Source organism: Pygocentrus nattereri, chromosome 18 (assembly GCF_015220715.1).
Source record: "Pygocentrus nattereri isolate fPygNat1 chromosome 18, fPygNat1.pri, whole genome shotgun sequence".
Lineage (NCBI taxonomy): Eukaryota > Metazoa > Chordata > Actinopteri > Characiformes > Serrasalmidae > Pygocentrus > Pygocentrus nattereri.
The window spans coordinates 31,587,997-31,608,195 of NC_051228.1; the positions used below are offsets into that span (position 1 = coordinate 31,587,997).

The following is a 20,199-nucleotide window of genomic DNA, read 5'->3' on the forward strand; positions in this document are numbered from 1 at the left end:
TCTCTGACAGGTTAACACGGAACTGATCCTCCACTGGGCGGTAGTTATGGGCATCTGATATATTCCTGTCATTAAAGTAATATCACTCTTAACAGCAGAATGCTGACAAACACCACATAAACTCAGTAACAACTGAAACTGGCATCTGATACTTTATTACACAGACTTAGCAACTTACAATGCAATGAGCTCCAGCACTATGAGCTTGTCCTTTGAGAATGTGAAAGTGTTCAAAATGTTTGCAACCTTGGTTGTAGGAATGGCCACCATTTTCTGTTGACAGAAAGAGTCGTTTTAATTATTGCTAATTAGCCTCACTGTATATTAGCGGCTTTAGGAGGTCACCCAATATGACTGTTTCATTGATCTAAACAGAACAAGAAAATAAGGTTCTACTTACATGCTGTAACGCTTTCACTGCTTTTATCTGAGGTTCTGCCCATGAGAAGTATTTCAGAATGTCAATCACCTAATAACAAGACAAAATGTAAATCTTTACAGGCAAATTACTTCTAGTGCTAGACAGGACTAATTGAATACAGTATCATGATTGTGTCCAAATGTCATAGATGGTATTCAAGATTCACTAAAGTTAACAAATGCTTCTTGATTGTTGCTGCATATTTGATTTTAATAGGATTGTTTTGTTCAATTTTGCTAATCCTGGGAAAAAAATGCATGAAATATAATAATAAAAATTGCTCAGCAACAGAGATACGCTGATGTCATAGATATAATGCTATAAAATGTGTTGATAGAACTACTGCTAAAATAAAAATCACTACAACTATAGTACTGTGTGAAAGACTTGGGCATATGAGAAAGTGTGTACATTGTTTACAGCATTTATTTGCATAGAAAAACAACGAAGTTAGAATAAATAGATTTGTATGCGTGTTCGCTTAACCATTTCCTAAGGAAGCCCACTATGTACAGTTACCAATTAATACCTGCTTCAACTGACCAAAATTTCATTAAATGAAATCAGGAGTACTGGTGGCCAGGAGATCCCCCAAATTTAGAATTTGATTTGATTTTATTTGATATGATACATCAAAACAAGAGCGGATGAAAAAAGCAGTTGGCACTGTATGCTAATTATCAGTTTATTACAGCATTCAATATGGAAACAAAATGTTCAGTGTTATTACGTTTGTTTATTTATATTTATTCTCTTATAGTTTTTATTTTCTACCAAGATTAAATATATTTAAACAATTTTTAGAAGAGATGAGTAATAAGGCAAAATGTCACATCATGATAATTCAAAAAGGGTTTTGTTCACAATACACAATACGTTGATATTTATAAGCAAGAACAAAGTACTATCACAAACTATGTGCTCAATTACTTATATTCAACATTTCAACCCAATTAAACAGCATTAATTACACTCTCTTTGTAATCGAGCATGCAGTTGGTGTTCTTTAGTATTGATGATCCACAATATTCTCAGAAAATCAAATTGTGACACTGTGATGTTATTCATTACGTTAACACTGTATACTGGTGCACAAGATATGCTCAGCCAATACTTCACAGCAACTCGTATTCAAAAGCACTAGGAGAAGAACTTTCTCTCCGTTACCTGTTCGCTGGAGAAATAGCCGTGCACTTGCTCTATTGCCTTGATCCGCTGATCCGTCAGAACACACTGAAAAGAACAACTAACGTTAAAACACTTCATGATTTCACATTTCACTTTACAGTCCAGACCAAACACGTGTACACGCTTAACTCACTATGCATACATTTCACGCATGAGAGACTTTCAGCTACACATATGTCAAATATTATATTCAGTAACTGTAGCGTTCTAGATAACCTATGCAACTACACTGACCTTTTTTATTTCGTCCAAAACGATGTCAAAAGATTTCTTGTCCATCTTGTATAGGCTACAGCTCCTCAGCTACCAACTTATCTCGACAAAAGTGCTGATCGGTCTGGCTTCGGCGTGTTTTGATATTTTAGTGAATGGAAAATAAAAGGACAGAAGTTCTGCTATTGCATGTAAACATCTACCAATGAACCGCTGACCCGACGTGTTATTAAAACACCGTTATCGGAAGAATATTTAAACAGCAAAGTCTACAAGTGAGCATGAACATCTCTCCCTGTTCTGCGTCTACCTCGCCAACTTCATGTTCGCAGGCTCTCAGTACCGCGGCCAGTTAGCCAGCGAGCTAACCTAGCTATTTATCTCGAGCCTGACTGGCATGGCTGCAGGCGATAGTAAACATTAATGTGACGGTCAACTGCACTTCTCTCATATACATATGGTCACGGAAACATCTTCGGCTGCAGCCTGGCTCTTGCAAGAAACAAACGATAAAGAAATGCGCGTCGTTTTCGTTTGTTTCTCATAAGTCTGTTGTTCTCGTTCGTAGGTGGTTAGCATCTGGCTTACGGGAAATGCGTAGTTACAACTTCCTGCGTTAAGACCCCGCGTTCCCCACATGTCTGTAGTTTTACCGTTTTATCTCTACGCTTGATTCTCTGTGTTTACGCAAGAAATAAAGAGCTCCATCTGTCATCAGCTCTGACTGAGGCGGGACAGCTTATAACGTCATTATTACACCAAATGTAGCTAAAGCTGAAGTCAGAATTTTACCGTTCCACCTTAAATCGTGCAGCAGTTACGTGACCATTTAAGGTGGAACGTGAAAATTCGAAGAAGAAGCTGGCGAACACTACGCCAGCTTCTGTCTCGTCAAATCTTAACCTGCATGTAACGTTAGATCCCATAATCTGAACGTGGTCACGTGAGGATCCTTAAAACCGTCGACGCGACTTCTGAAAGAACGAAGTGATAAAGTGCAGTTATTTCAGAGCGTCGAGTGGGAAGTCAGCACTTCTTTGTAGCAAGCAAAGTACGCATTTTTGTAGTAAGCATTTTACTTAGCATTAACTTTTTATTTCCAATCAAAATCGTTGCAGCATGAAGGAAATCAAAGTAATATCGGAGGTCACATCTGCGATAACGTCTATTTCTGATTTAGACAGGCAAAGCGTCTGGTACCATACCGGAAGTAAACAGTCGCTGGGAAGTGTCACGTAGAAAACGTACAAAATGTATTAATTCTGATGCATAAATATAGAAAACTGTTTATAAAGTCGAAATGGACCGATTTATGTGGACAAATGGACTCCTCGAAATGAACGAAACCTTAGTTATCCAGCAGAGAGGTGTCAGACTGTATGATGGAGATGAAAAGGTAACTTTCTGTGGGGTTTTTAGACAACAGTGAAATTTCCCAAATTTCCTAACTACATCTGCTAAAACGGCTAAAAACAATATATGTAGTGCAAAATCATGCGAATTAATTAATTAATTAAACCGGACGGTGTATTGAAGGATTCAGTTATTACTTATAGGGATGGGCGATACCTCTATTTTTTACTTGATGCCAAATAAAACCAAGGTTAATATCAGGACTGTCTTTCTCTCTAACCTGTTGGTAACTAGCCAAGATACTTTCTCTAGATAGACAAAGCACATCTTGTAAGTCGCTCTGGATAAGAGCGTCTGCTAAATGCTGTAAATGTAAATGTATTATTATCTCTATCTAAATGTCTTGTTATGCGCATAAAAAAATCTGAATTTCTAGGGCATCAAACGTCATACCTTTGCAGTAGTAAATCAACTGCCACATTAACTAACCGTTCCCTTCATATAATCTGCCATATAAAATGCCATATAACTGTGTTACATCTGTTCCATGAGGCCTTCTTTGTCACAGTGGGTGTATGAGAGGCCAGAGGGCAGGGCGCAAGGAAAAGTAGTCCCTGTGCTGCATGTTTATTTGCATCTATCGTAAATGTCAGTACATCAGTATCAATCCGCCCACTGCTCTCACTCAAATTGCAGTGTCAAAGTCAGATTTCATACTGGTTCTGAACAATGTAGTGATCTGGTGATCTAGATAGTCTCTTGGTGAATAATTCTGTTTTTTAAGACCCAGATTAAAGCGTTCCAGACTAACGAACTTTTCATGCAATTGCTAACTTATATAACCTAGCTGTCTTCTTTGTAGACATCTCTCAGCAGTCTGTCAGTGCAGACAGAGAACTCCTTCTTTTCTCATTCATTAGCAGAATTTTTTAAGTTAAGTGATACTTTATTAAAACCACAAACAGGGAAATTCCACCTCCGCATTTAACCCATCCGTGAAGTGGAACACCATATATACACTAGTGAATAGACACACACACACACTAGGGGGCAGTGAGCACACTTGCCCGGAGCGGTGGGCAGCCCTATACACAGCGCCCGGGGAGCAATTGGGGGTTAGGTGTCTTGCTCAAGGACACCTCAGTCATATGCTGTCAGCCCTGGGGATTGAACCAGCAACCTTCCGGTCACAGGGCCAGTTCCCTAAACTCCAGCCCATGACTGCCCCCCAAATTTCGCAATTAAATATGCAATCTTACTGCGTTAATTTGCTCAAGTGTTTGGAAGTCAGTAATCATTAAAATAGTGTTGATAGATGCTTGACGATCTTAAGAATACTAACTTTGGGGAAAGCTGGTATTTAATGTTATTTGTCATGTTATGTCATATTCAGTAGTGCAGAACTGTATACCCCATCTGTTTGACAGGATTCATTTTTTGTGTTTTATTTCTTTTTTGTGTTTTTGTGCATCATCGTTCACTTACTGCAATACCCAGTGTTCATTTTTCAAGTATGTCGTACAGCCATTGTGAAACCATGTTAGAATTTTAGCTATCTAGCTTCCTTATGAATTTGCAAAAAACATACTTTTTTATTTGTTGTAGTTTTTCAAAAGTTGCTCCTATCTTCAAAATACATTTTCTTTTTAAAATAGAAAATCTCACTTCTAAACGGTTGAGGTGCCGCTGGAGGAGGCAGCTAGATATGTTTACAGTAGATGTGGCAGCATTTACAGTTTTCATTTTTGCCAGAGTGCCCCATGAAAGTTTAAGCCTTGATTTAATGGTGAATCACCACTGACATCACGGTTTACACCTGTTCTAAGGACATGTCTAGACTCTAAGGTTGAAGGGTTCTGTATGTTTGGCAGGCAAAGCTTGATGTGGGAGTCGTCCTCCTGAGCACACATCGGTTACTTTGGAGGGACCAAAAGAATCATGTAAGATTATCTAAACTTTCCTTTTTTGCTAAATTGTGCCTTGACTGTGCTTTAGCTCTCACTTTTTTCCTTTAGAGTAAAATTTGTAACTCTTTGCACTCTCATTTGTACACCCCTGTAGGAGTGCTGCATATGTATGCCATTGTCTCAGATCATATTCTTTGAGGAGCAGGCAGCAGGTATTGGGAAGAGGTAAATATTTCTGTACGCTGTGGCATATATATAGATGTATCTATCAACATTATAGCTGAAGTAAAACTGTCTGTCTGTGTATTTTAGTGCCAAGATTGTTATTCACCTGCACCCGGCCCCTGCCAATAAGGAGCCTGGACCCTTCCAGCAGAGCAAGTTCTCCTATATCAAACTGTCCTTTAAGGAGCATGGGCAGATTGAGGTATGTGACTGCAGTGATTGTGTTTTTCAGTTTTTGACATAATTTGAAAACACCTGCTGGTCTTTCCATTATATGTAAAATTAATGAAGAATGGACCAAAAATAATGTCTCAAAATGACTTGGAAAAATATCTGTTTCCATAGACCTACATTAAAAGTAAAGTAGGTTTTTCCTTCTCCTGTAGGAAATATGAGGTTTTCTTCTGACAGTAGCAATATACACAGTTATACAATGTGGACACACCTGAAAGGATAGTTTGTGCTGTATATGTACCTAGAATAGAGAGATACATCTGTGTATTTTATGCATGATTTGACTGCAAAGAGCAATCACAAGTCATATAACCATCGTGCTCCTTTATATTCTTTTCCTGCTGTCATGGTACAGTCACTGGTGAGCTAGGGAAGAAACAAAGCTGACACAGCAACACATTATTTGAATTTATAAAACATTATTTGAAAATGAAAAACGAAACACAATGCGGGGCCTGGCGGTTACTATGACATCAACAGCCACGTTAGTGTAACAAATCAGTTTCGAGATCCGTCATATGTTTACCTTCTCTCGTCCCGTAATTATTTTGTATTATTTTGTATGATATAAACAGATGAACGCATGCATGTAAAATAACCAAAAGTTCTATTGACTTGTACTATGTTGTGTTCAGTGTATATTGGCCCTTTAAGTTAAAGTCTTTACTGAGGGGATTGTACAAAGTAAACATTACCAAGTAACATAAAATCTTACCAGAATGTCTTTTACAAGTTTCAGATGTTTGCTACAGCTACTCTATCAGTTTAATGTGGACCACCAGTAGCCTGGCACTAACAACATTCAACCCTAGCAGCAAATAGCACATGGTTTCATATAACCAAAACTCCTTGAGAAAGAGCACTTTTATTTCCTGCATTAGGCATCACCCTGGAAAGTCATGGACGGCTGTATCTCAGTGTAAACAAAATAAATTATGTGCAAATATGAAGTATTTTACAACTGCTCTGAGCTTGTCTCTGGCTATCAGATTGTGCAACTGGACCTATTAGTTCAACAAATCCAGGTGCCTTTTCCCTGTATGTAATATGTAACAATGCACTTCACAAGAAACTGCAGATAGCCTGTGTCAGCAATGTCCAATCTTATCCGCAGAGGGCCCGTGTGAAGGCAGGGTTTCACTCCAACAAAGACCAACTGATTAAACAAGTGGAATCAAGTGTACTCCAGCTTGCTTGGAGTAAAAACCTGCAGCCACACTGGCCCCTGGAGAAGACTGGACCACCCTGGGCTATGAATCTAAAGCTTGGGCTTGATGTAAATTAACCCCATCTTAGCCAGTTTGTAGTTTTTTATGACCTTTTGGTGATGCTATTGTTCTTGGGTCCATAGATGTCCAACGTAATCAGGTTGTAGGCATTTGTTAACAGCTAGTAAGACAGTAAGTAAACCGTAATTTATACCAGCCATGCCCACATGTCACAGTTGGCGGAGTCTGGTAGATCCAAATATTCTTAAGAGCTGAAAGAGTTTAACTCTAAATTTGATTTTGTTCAGGTTTGCAGTAGCTGTTATAACATTCTTTCTTTTTTTTTTCCTGTCTGCAGTTTTACAGACGTCTTATGGAGGAAATGACACAGAAGAGGTGGGAGAACACGCCAGTGTCGCAGCCAATTAGCACAACAGCTGGATTGAAGGTCAGACCAAGGATTCAGTGAAAAGATCTATGCATTGTTACCATTGTTGGCAATGAGTAAGCTCTGCAGTGTGTAGTGCTGCCTCAAGGTGGCACTGTTTTATTAAAGTTGAAACTCAGTCGTTGGCATCTAATCTATATGGTTAAAAGTGAAAAGATGTCTTGTACTTTAAACATTATTCTGCTGAAGTTGTGAAATAACTGTGGTCTGTGGTTGTCTTTGCACAGTGCAATTTTGTAGTCTGACACTGGAGAATGTACTGTTGGCCTTACGCTTTCTTGCCTCTCTCTTTTTTGCATGTATTTGTGCGCACATTGTGTTTGTGCTTGAGAGAAAGAATGACTGATTGTTTTCTTTTCCTGTCTTTTGTGCTTCCACAGGCAGGAAGGACACGCGCAGTAGGGATTGTTGGCATTGAGCGGAAGTTGGAGGAGAAGCGGAAAGAGACTGATAAAAATATTTCTGAGGTGAGATGGAGGGAGCAGAGAAAGCTGGACACATTGAATGATCAGTTCTGGATTCTGGAATGATAAATGATTAATGATACAGAGCTCAAGACAATTAGGGCTTACGATATATTGAAGCTATACCACCGCAAGAAGGCAGTGGCGACCACCTGGCTCCTCTGAACAGCCTGTAGGTGTTCCTCTCCGTGGGATTTTGATGTTGGAAGTGAGCACGGCCCTGTTTGTGTAGTTGTATGACATCATGGAGTGTGGCTTGAAAGGCTTCCTGTCCTGGCTAAAAGTAGAGATAAGAGTGTGCCCAGCCAGGGGCCAGTACTGCCCATATGCCCACTGAGTTACTGCTCAAGCTCAGCTCTAGAATAACAAAAAACAAAAATAACCCCCCTATATGTGGAAAATAGGTGTTTGAATGGCGCTGCCAATTTAACGGCATACATTTTGGAACGTTAGTCGTTATAATCATTGGTACAATCGTTAGTATGAGCTCTTTTTTTTTGTTCAAAATAAAATCTGGGATTATTTTTAAACATGAAAGTAAAACAGTTTGCTTTTTGTATTTATTGTGTATAATTCTATACTGTGTAAGAAGCTCCTCTGGTCACAATTGAAATCACATCACTGCAGTTTAATCAGATCGGTTAAGGTTACTTAGGGTTAACTAAATCATTTCCTAGAGAATTATGCTACCGTTAAAAATGTATGTAAATGATTGCCATATTTAAGTGGCACTCCAGCTAAAGTGGAAAATGTTAGCTATCCTAACAATTGTTGTAGTCATGATTGCTCACATCTTTCATTGCTGACACAAATCTCAAGATTGAGAAATGTCCCAGTTTCACTTTCCAAGGACCCCCGTCTTCATCCACTGCAGTTAACTGTAAGAATTGTAACTGAATTTAGTTCAGTTGTGTACTTTTTTAATTAATTAATTTATACATGAAAAAGTCAGGCACATACATATCTACCTATGCCTTAGACGCCCACGCTGGTTTAAAGACAAAAAAAAGCTTTTGTGCTGCAGGCATGAAAGGGCATCTTCTTCTTCCTCTAAGCCGCTTCTCCCTCAGGGTCACAGGGAGTGCTGGAGCCTATCCCAGCTGACGTTGGGCGGAAGGCGCCTAAAAAGGCAGCTGTTTGTATTTTTTTTTCTGGATTTCTTCTAGTTGCGAAATGTAAAAGGAGGCCAGATTGCTAATGTTACTAACAGCTCGCCAAATATCACATCTGCATTTATTCCTCTCGGTGGATTTCTTTACTGCTGTCAGGGGTGTTGTTTGTGTGATGCATTCTGGGTATTGTAGTGAGAATATTAATGAATCAAAACAGGAGAAGACTAGGTAAGGCTGAGGGATGCAATGTGACACTACAAAATATTATAGAAAATGACAACTAATATGAAATGCTAATTTAATGCCCCTTTAACATGTTTTTTGTTGTTTCATATGAACAATAATTTAAACCATATCAATTTAAATATTACAAACTACACACACACACACACACACACACACACACACACATCCATCTTCTAAGCTGCTTCTCCTGGGTCGTGGGGGGTGATAGAGCTTATCCCAGCTGTCATTGGGCAAAAGACAGACATACAGACAGACATACATACATACACATCTACTTGCAAACAGTATATTAAAAACATAAAACCTCAATATTTTCAGAACTATACTTTAATTATCTGTATACTTTAAAATAGGATGAATTCTGGATATTCATTTTATTATAACTTGCTATACAGCTTTCTCAGTCATTTTAAAAGCCTCTGTATCTATTTAATAATTTAAGTAATTTTAATAATGTTGGACACTAAGGTATCTTGATATTTATTTACTTCTCTCTAGTGACCTGATCATTTGAGAGCTGTGAAGTTATACAGCTTACAAAATTAATTTCTACACACTTTATTATATGAATGATATAAATATATTGTATTATTAAAAACATTGATTAGAAGCGTATAAACAGCAGCATATATTTGACCGAATCATTGTGAAGTCAGATGTTTATATGGAAAAGTCTGTAAGATTGTGTGTAGGTGGTGTCAGCTTACCAGTACTGCATGGACCTTTCATTAAGAAGATCCTTTTTTAAACTTCTATTCAGCCACTAAAAATTGTTTATTGTGTTTATAAATAATTGATTCATGCCAGTGTAATATAGAGAGCTTTTATAGGCATCTCTTCACAAATCTGAGTTGGATTAGCACGAGTTTGTGCTGTTTTTGGCTGATGCTCTTCTCTAATCCTCTCCTCCTCCTCTCTGTGTCTCTGTCAGGCCTTTGAAGATCTCAGCAAGCTTATGGAGAAGGTCAGCACTCTGTCATCACCCTCCATACTGCTCACTTCTGTGACCACAGTTTGAAACCACGATAACCTGCCTTTGTCTTTCTCGCTCAGGCCAAAGAGATGGTTGAGCTGTCTAAATCCATTGCCAGCAAAATCAAAGACAAACAGGGCGACATCACAGAGGATGAGGTGAGACAGACACATGAAATGTAGCCAGGTATTATAGCAGGCCTGGTAGTGTCTCAGTACCACAGTGTAAAACAATGTAGAGTCAGGTGGCAGGCACACAAAAGTCTAGCCGCAAGCTGCTTATCTTTCTTCCCTTGATTTGTCACATATGCTGGCTATCAAAATGTTTTATGTTAATAAATGAACATGTTTGCATACTTAACATAGGAGGTAGTAAGCTATTTAAATTTGTGTAATTTATCTTCACAAATTCAGCAAAAAGTAAGGAAAAAACTATGACTTTATTACTTTGGGGATAATGCTATGCCCCACGCAGTTTATCTTCTTGTTGTGTTGTCAGCACTTATTGAACACCCAAGCTTTTTAAACCGTCACTGTTGCAAAAGATGTTAAGAATATTAGAAATGAAAATCAAATTACTGTTTAGACAAAACTTAGGGTGACTTGGAGGGAAGAAGCCCCCAGGTTATGATGCCCCCTCCACTTTATTTTCTCTGATAATCAAATATATAAACTCAACACATTTATACATTTATTTAAACATTTTATACATTTATTTTCAGAATCTCTCCATAGCTCAATCTCCAAGAAATGAATAAACATATTTACAGTGGTTTGTGTGAAAAGCTCCATTCTAGAGAAAATCTTTTGAAACAGAATTGGTGAGAGGAACCAGACGTCTTAAGAGTTTAATGTCTCCAAATAATACCTCTCAGAACGTTACTATATGAAATGGTTATGAATAGGTTGCCTAATGGCTAAGACATTGTTTTGGACTAATTTCTGTTTTTAATCATTTGTAGAGCAGTTGAAGACATTATTTATAGACGTAAAGAAAACTTTTAAAGAATTACTACTATTTTAATATTAAAAAACACATTAATGTTTTAGATAGTAAATACTTGGCTGTATTTGCGTTGTAGTGACCCCTATTTCCCATCAACACCTCTGTAAAGAAATCTGAGTTGGTAAGCTTCTCTACAGTGAACCATTTTGCATCCAACACTCTGAATGACTGTTTACATCTCAATCATTGAATTATGCAGAAATTTTGAAAAATAATTGGAATTCTACTTTAATGGCTATGGCCCAATTCAGTGGTTATCAGCTCGGTCCTCAGGGACCCCATCCTTATGTGTTGTGAGTTGGATTTGGCTACTATTAGAGGCCGAAATTTTATTTTATGATCTGTTATTTTTAATGTTGTGCTTTAATTAATGCCACAATCATACAAGAACAAAAAGACAAGAAATAATTTGACAAACACTGTACATTTTTTGCAACTTGACAAATGACAAATTGAGGCCAGATGCACTGGCTGCACTGGGGAGATGCTGCTTTTTAAGATTTTCTATTTTCTATGCTATGAAAACTTAATTGATGGCTTTTACAGTTTGTTTACTCTAACTGTATGTAGGTTTATGCATCATTATCCTGTACACGATAAACTCTGGTGCATTTCCCCTCCTTTCAGGCTTCTCTTCATACCAAGGAAGACGTTAATGAACATGAGGCTGAATATTCAGAAAATAATTTCAAATTACTGGTAAACTGTTTCATGCTAACTTAGCGTTTGCAGGTATTTAATTGAAAAGGAACAGTAAAAATCAAACAGCGCTGCAAGGAAATGCAGGTTGTCCCAAAACGTTTGACAGATCACGTATTTGGAAGGCATTGTGAATTTGGCTGTCAGTGTTCATATTTAAGAATATCAGAAATTTTCTTTCAGAGTTTCTTTTTAGTCTTAATCCCACAGCCCATCTGGAGGTGTGTAGGTTGTATGAGATTGTTGACGATTCAAGGTTTGTGAGATTAACCTGGTTGCAGCTGAATGAGCGTTCCAGTAGGCCTAGTGCCAGCTTAACTAGCATTATGGCAGGCCTAGCAACAGGTGCCATTGCCAGCATTACAGCATCAGAAGTGCTCTAGCTGTTAGTGCTTTGTGTCTTGTGCACAGACGTAATATTAGAGTAGAACATATTTGCCTGAAGACAATCTATTTGGTTGATGTTAACAGTTTTGAAGCTCTCACATTTTGTGCTGTAATCATTTTAAACATTGTATTTACACCTGCATGCATTTACACAAATGTAGATATCTTATTTAGAAGATATTTTTCTAGCCACTTCATTTGATCTCTTGGTTTGCGAACCTTTGGCTTAAGCTATTCCTGCTTTAATGCTCCCAGGGTTAATAGGCTTTGTGTGATCATGCATGTCGAGGTTACTATGCCCTGTTCTTATTTTATTGGATGGGTTTTCCATTTTATTTCTTGACTGTTTCCATCTAGGTTTGTATGCACAGATAGTGAAAACATGGAGAGATTACTTCAATTTTTTTAATAAAAGCAGCAATTAAATGGATAATGCAAAGGATGCTAAATATTTCCATTGGCTTAACTCTGTTAAGGCCTCTTGCTCTGTGGGGTGCCTCTAAGCCCATTGCTTGGCAAACGTGGCAGAGTAATCCATGCAGGGTTCAGTTTTCTTCCAATCTAGGCACTGTCAGACGCACATGTTGATATATAAGCACCAAGACCTGGTTGGAGACCTGTTTATTTGTAGCATCAGGAATAGAAGAATAGCAGAAACTTAAAGTTAACAGAAAACTGCAAAGAAATCTCAACACCTATATATAATATCATTTTTTTCAGTGTTTCTTGTGTCGACCCTTTACTTTTATTACGTTTTCCATTCATTTCAGAATATTCACTTTCAGTTTTTCGAAGAAATCTACAGGGATATTTTTACACAGTCAGGCTTCAGTCTTAAAAGTTTCTTGCATTTCTGCTTCTCACAATTCAAGTAATCCCTAACAACACTCAGTGATGTTGAGTGATGGGATGGGCAGTACATCGTTCTGAGAACACCAGCATCTTCTTTGTTTAATGGCTTCTTGGCAGCTACACATCCTTTAAGGCTCATAGTGTTGAGTTGTATTCTCACAGTGGAAGAATGGGCAGAAACACTTGTGGATTTTTTCAGATCTGAAGCAAGACTGGAGCTTGATTTGTCTTCTATTGCTCAGGTCTTGTTTGGTTATTAGGAGTTTCTGTATTATTAAATATTTGAAACTTCATTTTTGGAAACTCCTGTTTTTTTCCACGTATCTTCTTCTGACTTTCCCCTTCTTAATGCAAGTGGGTTATTTTATAATTAATTGATTAATTAATATTTTTATAACCTTAGAAATATCTCCTGATAAAAATAAGTTAAGGACCATTTTGACTGGAAATTACATAAATGGAGGGCAGTATACTGTGTGTGTTTGTTTATTTTTCTATTACACTACATTCACAGCGCCTCTCCCTGTTGATTATGCACAGACGACTTACTTTCTGTTCGTTCTTCATGTCTTCGTTCTTCGTTCTTGATGACCCAAAAATGTCCTTTGTTTGCATTTGCCCAGCTCACAAAACATCTGAAATCAACAAAACTTTGTCGAGGCGATTGTCATTACATTTTTCATAACATGTTCAATCAACCACCCAAGTGACGCCTCTTTCAATTTCTGAAACAAGGCAATTCTTAGGTCAGGTGAACTGACTTAAAATGTCCTCTGATATTTCTCCAGTATCATTTGTACTAGAACATGTAATGTTTCTCCATTCTGATGTAATTCCTCTTCATTTCGAGAACCAATTAAGTATCTCCCTTGCTGCCTCTTGCAGACTATCCGCTTCAAGTCCTATTTGCTAAGCATGGGCATCGCCGACCCTGTAACCAGGGAAACGCACGGCTCTGGCACACACTACCACATGCAGCTCGCTAGACAGCTGGGAGACATGCTCCAGGCACCACTGGAGGTAAGATCGCATGTGGGTTTCTTAGAGTGAGCAAACATACAGCCTGTTTGAACTGAGCCATTCTGTCTAGACAGTCTTCTATCTTTTATCATTGTGATTGGTACTTTACATGACAGAGCTGCTCAATAAATAGCTCTAATGTATTTTCATATTATCAGTTGTTACTTCCATTGTAGTGTGTTAGATGTGCTTGGAGACTTTTGGACCTTGTCCAGCCTTCTGGCTCTAAAGGACCTCTAAATACAATTGAGTGACTACTCATTGATTTAATTCTATTTGTTAAGACTAACCAATGATTATGCGTGTCCTTTACATACACTGTAACCTTTGATATAGTATTCTCTCTCTCTCTCTCTCTCTCTCTCTCTCTCTCTCTCTCTCTCTCTCTCTCTCTCTCGCCCATGGCTGTGTAATGCTCTTCACAGGAACGAGGGGGTATGATGGCCCTCACAGAAGTCTACTGTCTGGTGAATCGAGCACGTGGGATGGAGGTAAACTCAGAAACCCAGGCAGCCTGTAGATCTAGAACGAAAGCAGGCTGCTTTTTATGATTATGAAGTATTACAAAAATAAGTTAGAATAACCATCCTAAAAAGTGTTACAGCAGAACAAAGGTGTCACCTTGCTTTCAATAAGTAATGTGAAAAAACAGTGGCTTGAAAGAAGCTGAAGGTAAATTCCCAGTTTTAACTGATCTTGGCTTTAAGCAGTAACAGCGATCTCTGTCACAGACTGATCAGTGCTTAGCCTGACCTTCTGCTCAGACAGATTTACAGTACGACCATCTGCCTCCAACTTTCCAAAGCACAACTCTTGCCAGTTTATGTCATAGTGGGTTAAACGTTTGTACTTTTTTGCCAGTTGTAGGCATAAAACTGTCCTTCTTTTTAAAAGTAAGAACACTATTTGAAGGCTACCTTCAATTGGATTTCATAACACATACATAACTAGTCTAAAATGTATTTATAAAGCAGTATTTGTGGGGTTTGTATGTAGATTGCCATCAAATGAAGTGTTACCTAACACTTTTAGGACTATACAAGTGACCCTGCCCACATGGTAATTGTATAGCTGATATAAACAGACATCCCAGTTATAGGTTTTGGCTGTGAAGGAGCACAGAAGTGTATTTATTATGAGAATAAGGGTACATAGACAGTAAATAATATATAAAAAGGTGGAGGTAAAGTTGTAACCCTTTTCGTCTTTCTAGCTTCTCTCTCCAGAGGATCTGGTGAATGCCTGCAAGATGTTTGAATCCCTTAAACTCCCTCTGAGGTAAGAGTGTATGTGTCTGCAAGATCATACAAATGTGTGCATATGGGAGCGTGTGATTGAGCCAGGGTTTTGGGGGTGCAGAGGGGAGGCAAGCCAAAGAAGGAATCAGTCAGCCACTTCCTGCCTGACTTCCTGTTTTCAAGAAGCTATGACTGCTCTCTTCGCTTTCCATCTTTCTAAAGAAAACACCCATTTGCTATCCCAATCTCTCCAATACCACCAACCCCACTTAAATGGCTCTTAGCTGGAGACTTTATGTATTTGCTGGGTTCTGTTCAGGGATTTTGGCTAGGCTTCTCACTGTGGTAGCTTCCAGTTGAAATCGGTATATTATTGTTTTCACTTTTTCTCTCAGGTTGCGAGTCTTCGACAGTGGGGTGATGGTGGTTCAGTTACAGTCCCATAACGAAGAGGAGATGATTGCATCTGCTCTTGATAATGTGAGTGTCAAGCCTCTGTCATGTAACTCCTGTTAAAACACTTAAGTGGCCACTAACTCTATCATGTTTAATTAGGGGTTTGGTGGAGCGGAACTTGGAACAATCCTGCACTGAATGTTTCTGCCTCATTCGCTCACCCACTGCATAAAAGAGAGGCTCCTCAGTTCAGTCAGGGTCAATGAGAGGGCTGCCTCAGCAAACCGCTTATCACTGATCAGGCTATTGGACAGGAGACACCCCCCAACAGATGCGTAAGGGGGGCTGGAAGAATTGTGTTTTGGGTCAAAGATCCAGAGGCGTGTCAGATCAGAATGTTCCATGTCTAAAGAGTCCAAGGCAAATGTGGTCGAAGAGCGGAATGTTCAGCCATTGCTCTTAGAGAGAGATGCCTGTAGTCAGAGGGGAGTTACCCTTTCAGTCCCCAACAGGACTACATTGTATTTGGCATTTAGTATATTATGATTCTACAGTGTGAAGAAGGTGTTAAAGTTGAACTGAGAATGTTCACCCAAACACATCTGTGGTGCTCAGTGTGTAAAAACACATGCTAGTTGTGGTGCGTGTCCCATTGGTGTTTAACGGTGCTTCTCTCCTTTCCTGTTTCACAGGTGTCCGAGAAGGGCTCTTTAACAGCGGAGGAGTTTGCTAAACTTTTAGGATTGTCTGTTCTCCTTGCAAAAGAGAGGTACTGGCCGATATGTGTTCTGTACTGATCTGTCTGGTGCTGCACAGCAATATTGATTTTTAGTTTTAGCAGAATTGATAGTTATATAGTGAAGTGCAAAAATCAGCAGTCACCCTTTTTTTTTTATTTAACTTGCAGTCAAAATGACCATCAACTACAAGTTATTGATTTTCAGTAGATATTTTGAAGTACATTAGATGTAATAATAATTGTATAAAAAGGGGAAAGTCAAAGGAAAATAAATTTCCAAAGCTGGAGTCTAACAGAGACATGGACTCCTAAGAACTGTGCCGTCCCCATCAGAGAAAATCCAGTCTTGCTGCAGACCTGAAAAATCCACAAGTGCTTCTGATCATCCTTCCACTGTGAGAAAAACTCTGAACAGAGTCTAAATGAATGTGTATCTGTTAAGAAGCTGTTACTGAGAAAAAAAATAGACAAAGTACATTTTCAAATAAAACAAAGAAGCCTCTGGTGTTCTCAGAACACTGGACTGACCACTCAGGCCCCAGTCTAGACCTCAGAATCATTGAATATGTTTGGCATTGATTGGATTATAAGAAAAAGAAAGTGCAACCAACTTCTAAGACTGAGCTTTGGAGGTGTGGAAGAACTTTTCTGCTAATTTCTTTTGTAAAACTGAAAAGTCCTTATAAAATAAAATAATGAAGGCAAAGTGCTGGCACTTATACTGACAGTGTATTTTATACTTAGGTAATGAAGCTTTTCTGTTAAATACATAATTTAGCTTTTTTCCTGATGCTGAAAAATGAATAACTTGTAATTGCTGGTTTGACAGTAAATGGTGGTGATCTCTGACTTTTCCAGTACTGTATACATGACACCAATGAAAACGTCGTATTTCAGTAAATAGTTGTGTCTCTGATGCTGCATCAGCAAAAATATATTTTGTACATTCTTAAAAAAAATAAGGTGCTAAAATGAGTTCTTTGGAGTGTCATAGAAAAGCCACTTTTGGTTCCCTAAAGCAGAGCAGTCCTCAGGACCCTCAGCCAAGCCCCTTTTTTGCTCTATCCCAATTTCCAACATACCTGTATCAGATGTCCAGTGTTCGTAATGACTTGGTTCAGATGTTTTTGAGCTAGGAAAGTGCAAAAATGTGAAACATCTGAGGACTGGTGTGGGAACCAATGCTCTGAAGAACCTTTCAATGATCTGTACATTAGTAGTGAATTTATGAAGGTTCTATGCCAGATACAAAACCTTTTCTATGTCCAAGCCAAGAACCATTTAGGTACTTTTCCTGTTTTAAGTGCAAGGTTACCTATAAATTTAACAGAGGAAGCGAGACAAAAAAGCCCAATCAGAAAAAACTCTGTCATGTTTGTAGGATTGTCTTTCTGTATAGAGTAGCAGTACTTAAAGGGCCCATATCATGGAATTTAATTAACTTTTTTGAAATGCAAAAGTTTGATGTTGTATAAAACTATTGCTAAAGTTTCCTCTCTGGACCATGCAGTCCATTTCTGGAACTAACAGCTCGTTTTGGATTAATTGTTTCTCTGATGTTATAAATACCAACACATTTATGTAAATCTGCTCAGCTGGCCTATGGCAGTTTAGCTCCACCCACTCAAGTTTAAGTCGTAAGGAGTGTTTCAGCCTGAACTGCTTTTTAAATAAGGCGCAATACATATCGTTGCTGTCCAAAGCACAACATCTCCATTTTTGTTGATTTTTATTTTTCTAAATTGTTTAAACATGGCAGCTGTCCATTACATTGTGTGAAGATTTCATGATTAATGGACCAACGCAACTGCTCTGAGATTACTTGAAATAAAACACCTTTGCATAACCTTACATTAGAAGTTAAGAGCATTTGTGACTTATCCTGTAAGGTTACTATTTTGGAGATACATGTTTTTCTTTGGACAGCGACAATATATCAGTCATAAATGCATTTTAACGAAGACAGCCTATTTAATTCCAAGGGACAAAGACAAGATGGAAAATGAGCATATGGAAATGAACTATGAGTGTTTTTGTTGTAAAGCCACACTAACGTTATAGGTGACCTTTATTGGGGAAAATTAAAATACAAGAAAGATGTAGGATTTGGGCCCTTTAAGAATAATAGGTTTGTTAACTTTAAATGCAGTTTAAATATCTAAAGCAGTATTGTTCTGATATATGTGGCCACATACCACTTACGTGTATGTATTGTGTACTGTGTATCACATTCTTCCAGCATTGTCTGGATGGTCCTATTTGTTGAACCAAAAAACAGTTAACTCTCAATGTCTTCCTTCCTGTCTTCATGGCATCCTTCCTTGCAGACTGCTGCTGGCTGAGAAAATGGGGCACCTATGCAGAGACGACTCCGTGGAAGGCCTGCGCTTTTATCCTAATTTGTTTTGATGTAGAAACATGTCTTATCTAAAATCCCTACTGGACTCTTTCACAGTCTCATTGTACAGAACACTGTACTGTTCCGCATGTAGACTGGACAGCCCCTCTTTACTGTATAATACCAATAATAAATGTTCATTTAGATGCTTATGTTACTTGGTGCATTATAAATGGGTAAGGCAGCAGAGACTTGCTGTTCTTAGTCATCTGGTTTAAACAGATCTGGCTGAGAGCCTTGCTAATAAACCCCACAGTGAGGTGGACTAAAAGGGTTCTCCAGTATTTTTTTTCCAACATAATCTGGATCTTCTGTACCTGTAGCATGTGGTCAGTTACCACAGGCAATCGTTTGAGCCCTTTCACTGTGCTTAATCCTGAAGCTACTGCAGAGAGATTTGGCTGAAAAAGTGTTCCTTTAAGTCATATTTGGCTTTAGAACAAAGGCGTTCGAGAGCCTTCACAAGTACAAAGTTACTATAACCAGCTATCCCACAACACTGTTACTGCACTTTGACTGCACGGGGCATTTCACAGGTTTGATGCTATGCTGTATTACCTGACCAAACTGGCGCACCTCCCAGTGTCTGAACTGTGTTCTTTAGCTGAGCTTCAACAAGCAATTAAAAAATTCAGGCGTCTTCATATCATTCTGATGTTGTTATTTATGTATATTTATCATCATTAGACTGTGAGAATAATAACAGTATTTGGTAGAAGTACTAAAAAAGTTCTTATGAGTCTTGACAAGAGAGGAACCCTTTTGGGTGCTACAAACAACCATTTTAGAAAGGTTTCTTTAAAGAACCACATAGAACAGGTTTTCCATCATAGAGAAGAGCCATATAACCAGACAAAGAGCCATTTATGTGTTCAGATTGTTGTTTTGAGTTTTTATGTTGTTTTTTAAACCAGTGCTTATACTAGAGAACTCTTAAAGGTCCCAAATCATGAAAAATCAAAATGCCTTTGCTATTTAAAAATGATGTGATTGAATACTGTTAAAATTTCAACACATATCGTTCATATCCCAGACCATACAGTCCAACTAAGGAAGCTAGGTCTGTTTTTATGATGCCATGAAAAACCAAATCATTTACATATATCCATCTATCTTGCTAACATCAGTTTAGCCCCCGCCCGTTCCTGCTGAAATGTTTCAGTCCAGACTGCTTTTTGAATAAGGCAGTCAATCAGAAGTGAGGTAATTTGCATATTTAGCCCTCAGGGTACAGTAACAAAAAAGTTGGAAAATGGTCATGTTAAAATGAACTATGTACAAAAATGGCCCTGTGATGGAGTGGTGACCTGTCCAAAGTGTTTCCTGCCTTCTGCCCAATGACCACTGGGATGCCCCCCCCCCCCCCACAAGGAGAAGCAGTTAGGATGATGTGTGTGTCTGTGTGTAAGAAAAATGGAGGACATTGTCTCTTTAAAGCACCATATAAAGCTCAATGTGCTCTTCATATTACTA

The 20,199-nt window shown here is 38.4% G+C and overlaps 2 protein-coding genes across 4 annotated transcripts in view; one reads left to right on the forward strand and one right to left on the reverse strand.

The window, feature by feature from the left end:
* proser1 (proline and serine rich 1) overlaps nucleotides 1-2,596 on the reverse strand; it is a 14,855-nt gene extending 12,259 nt beyond the window's left edge. For 2 of the 3 annotated variants that reach the window (XM_017681789.2, XM_017681779.2), the window contains exons 1-5: nucleotides 1,844-2,595; nucleotides 1,589-1,654; nucleotides 401-469; nucleotides 179-273; nucleotides 1-65 (exon numbers count right to left, since the gene is read on the reverse strand). The exon at nucleotides 1-65 is cut by the window's left edge and continues 29 nt beyond it. In XM_017681789.2, the coding sequence (XP_017537278.1) occupies nucleotides 1-65; nucleotides 179-273; nucleotides 401-469; nucleotides 1,589-1,654; nucleotides 1,844-1,888 (340 nt within the window). In that variant the 5' untranslated portion in view covers nucleotides 1,889-2,595. Of the gene's footprint in view, nucleotides 66-178; nucleotides 274-400; nucleotides 470-1,588; nucleotides 1,655-1,843 lie in introns of all 3 variants that reach the window. The other variant, XM_017681796.2, reaches the window with a different exon arrangement.
* A 526-nt stretch (nucleotides 2,597-3,122) lies between these two features.
* On the forward strand, nucleotides 3,123-19,370 carry vps36 (vacuolar protein sorting 36 homolog). Its single transcript, XM_017681766.2, has 14 exons — nucleotides 3,123-3,218; nucleotides 5,047-5,115; nucleotides 5,237-5,307; nucleotides 5,395-5,509; nucleotides 7,108-7,197; nucleotides 7,578-7,664; nucleotides 9,951-9,983; nucleotides 10,073-10,150; nucleotides 13,821-13,955; nucleotides 14,381-14,446; nucleotides 15,169-15,233; nucleotides 15,589-15,673; nucleotides 16,282-16,358; nucleotides 18,656-19,370. Exons 1-14 carry the CDS (start codon nucleotides 3,123-3,125, stop codon nucleotides 18,735-18,737), a joined length of 1,149 nt encoding a protein of 382 aa, XP_017537255.1. The 3' UTR covers nucleotides 18,738-19,370.
* The last annotated feature ends 829 nt before the right edge of the window (nucleotides 19,371-20,199 follow it).

What these genes read in the sequence shown, in the direction of transcription:
- vps36 (XM_017681766.2), top strand. Translation starts at nt 3,123, where the DNA reads ATGGACCGATTTATGTGGACAAATGGACTCCTCGAAATGAACGAAACC. An exon ending in CTGATAAAAATATTTCTGAG is followed by an intron (nt 7,665 to 9,950) that starts GTGAGATGGAGG and finishes TGTCTCTGTCAG; the next exon opens with GCCTTTGAAGATCTCAGCAA. An exon ending in GTTCTCCTTGCAAAAGAGAG is followed by an intron (nt 16,359 to 18,655) that starts GTACTGGCCGAT and finishes CCTTCCTTGCAG; the next exon opens with ACTGCTGCTGGCTGAGAAAA.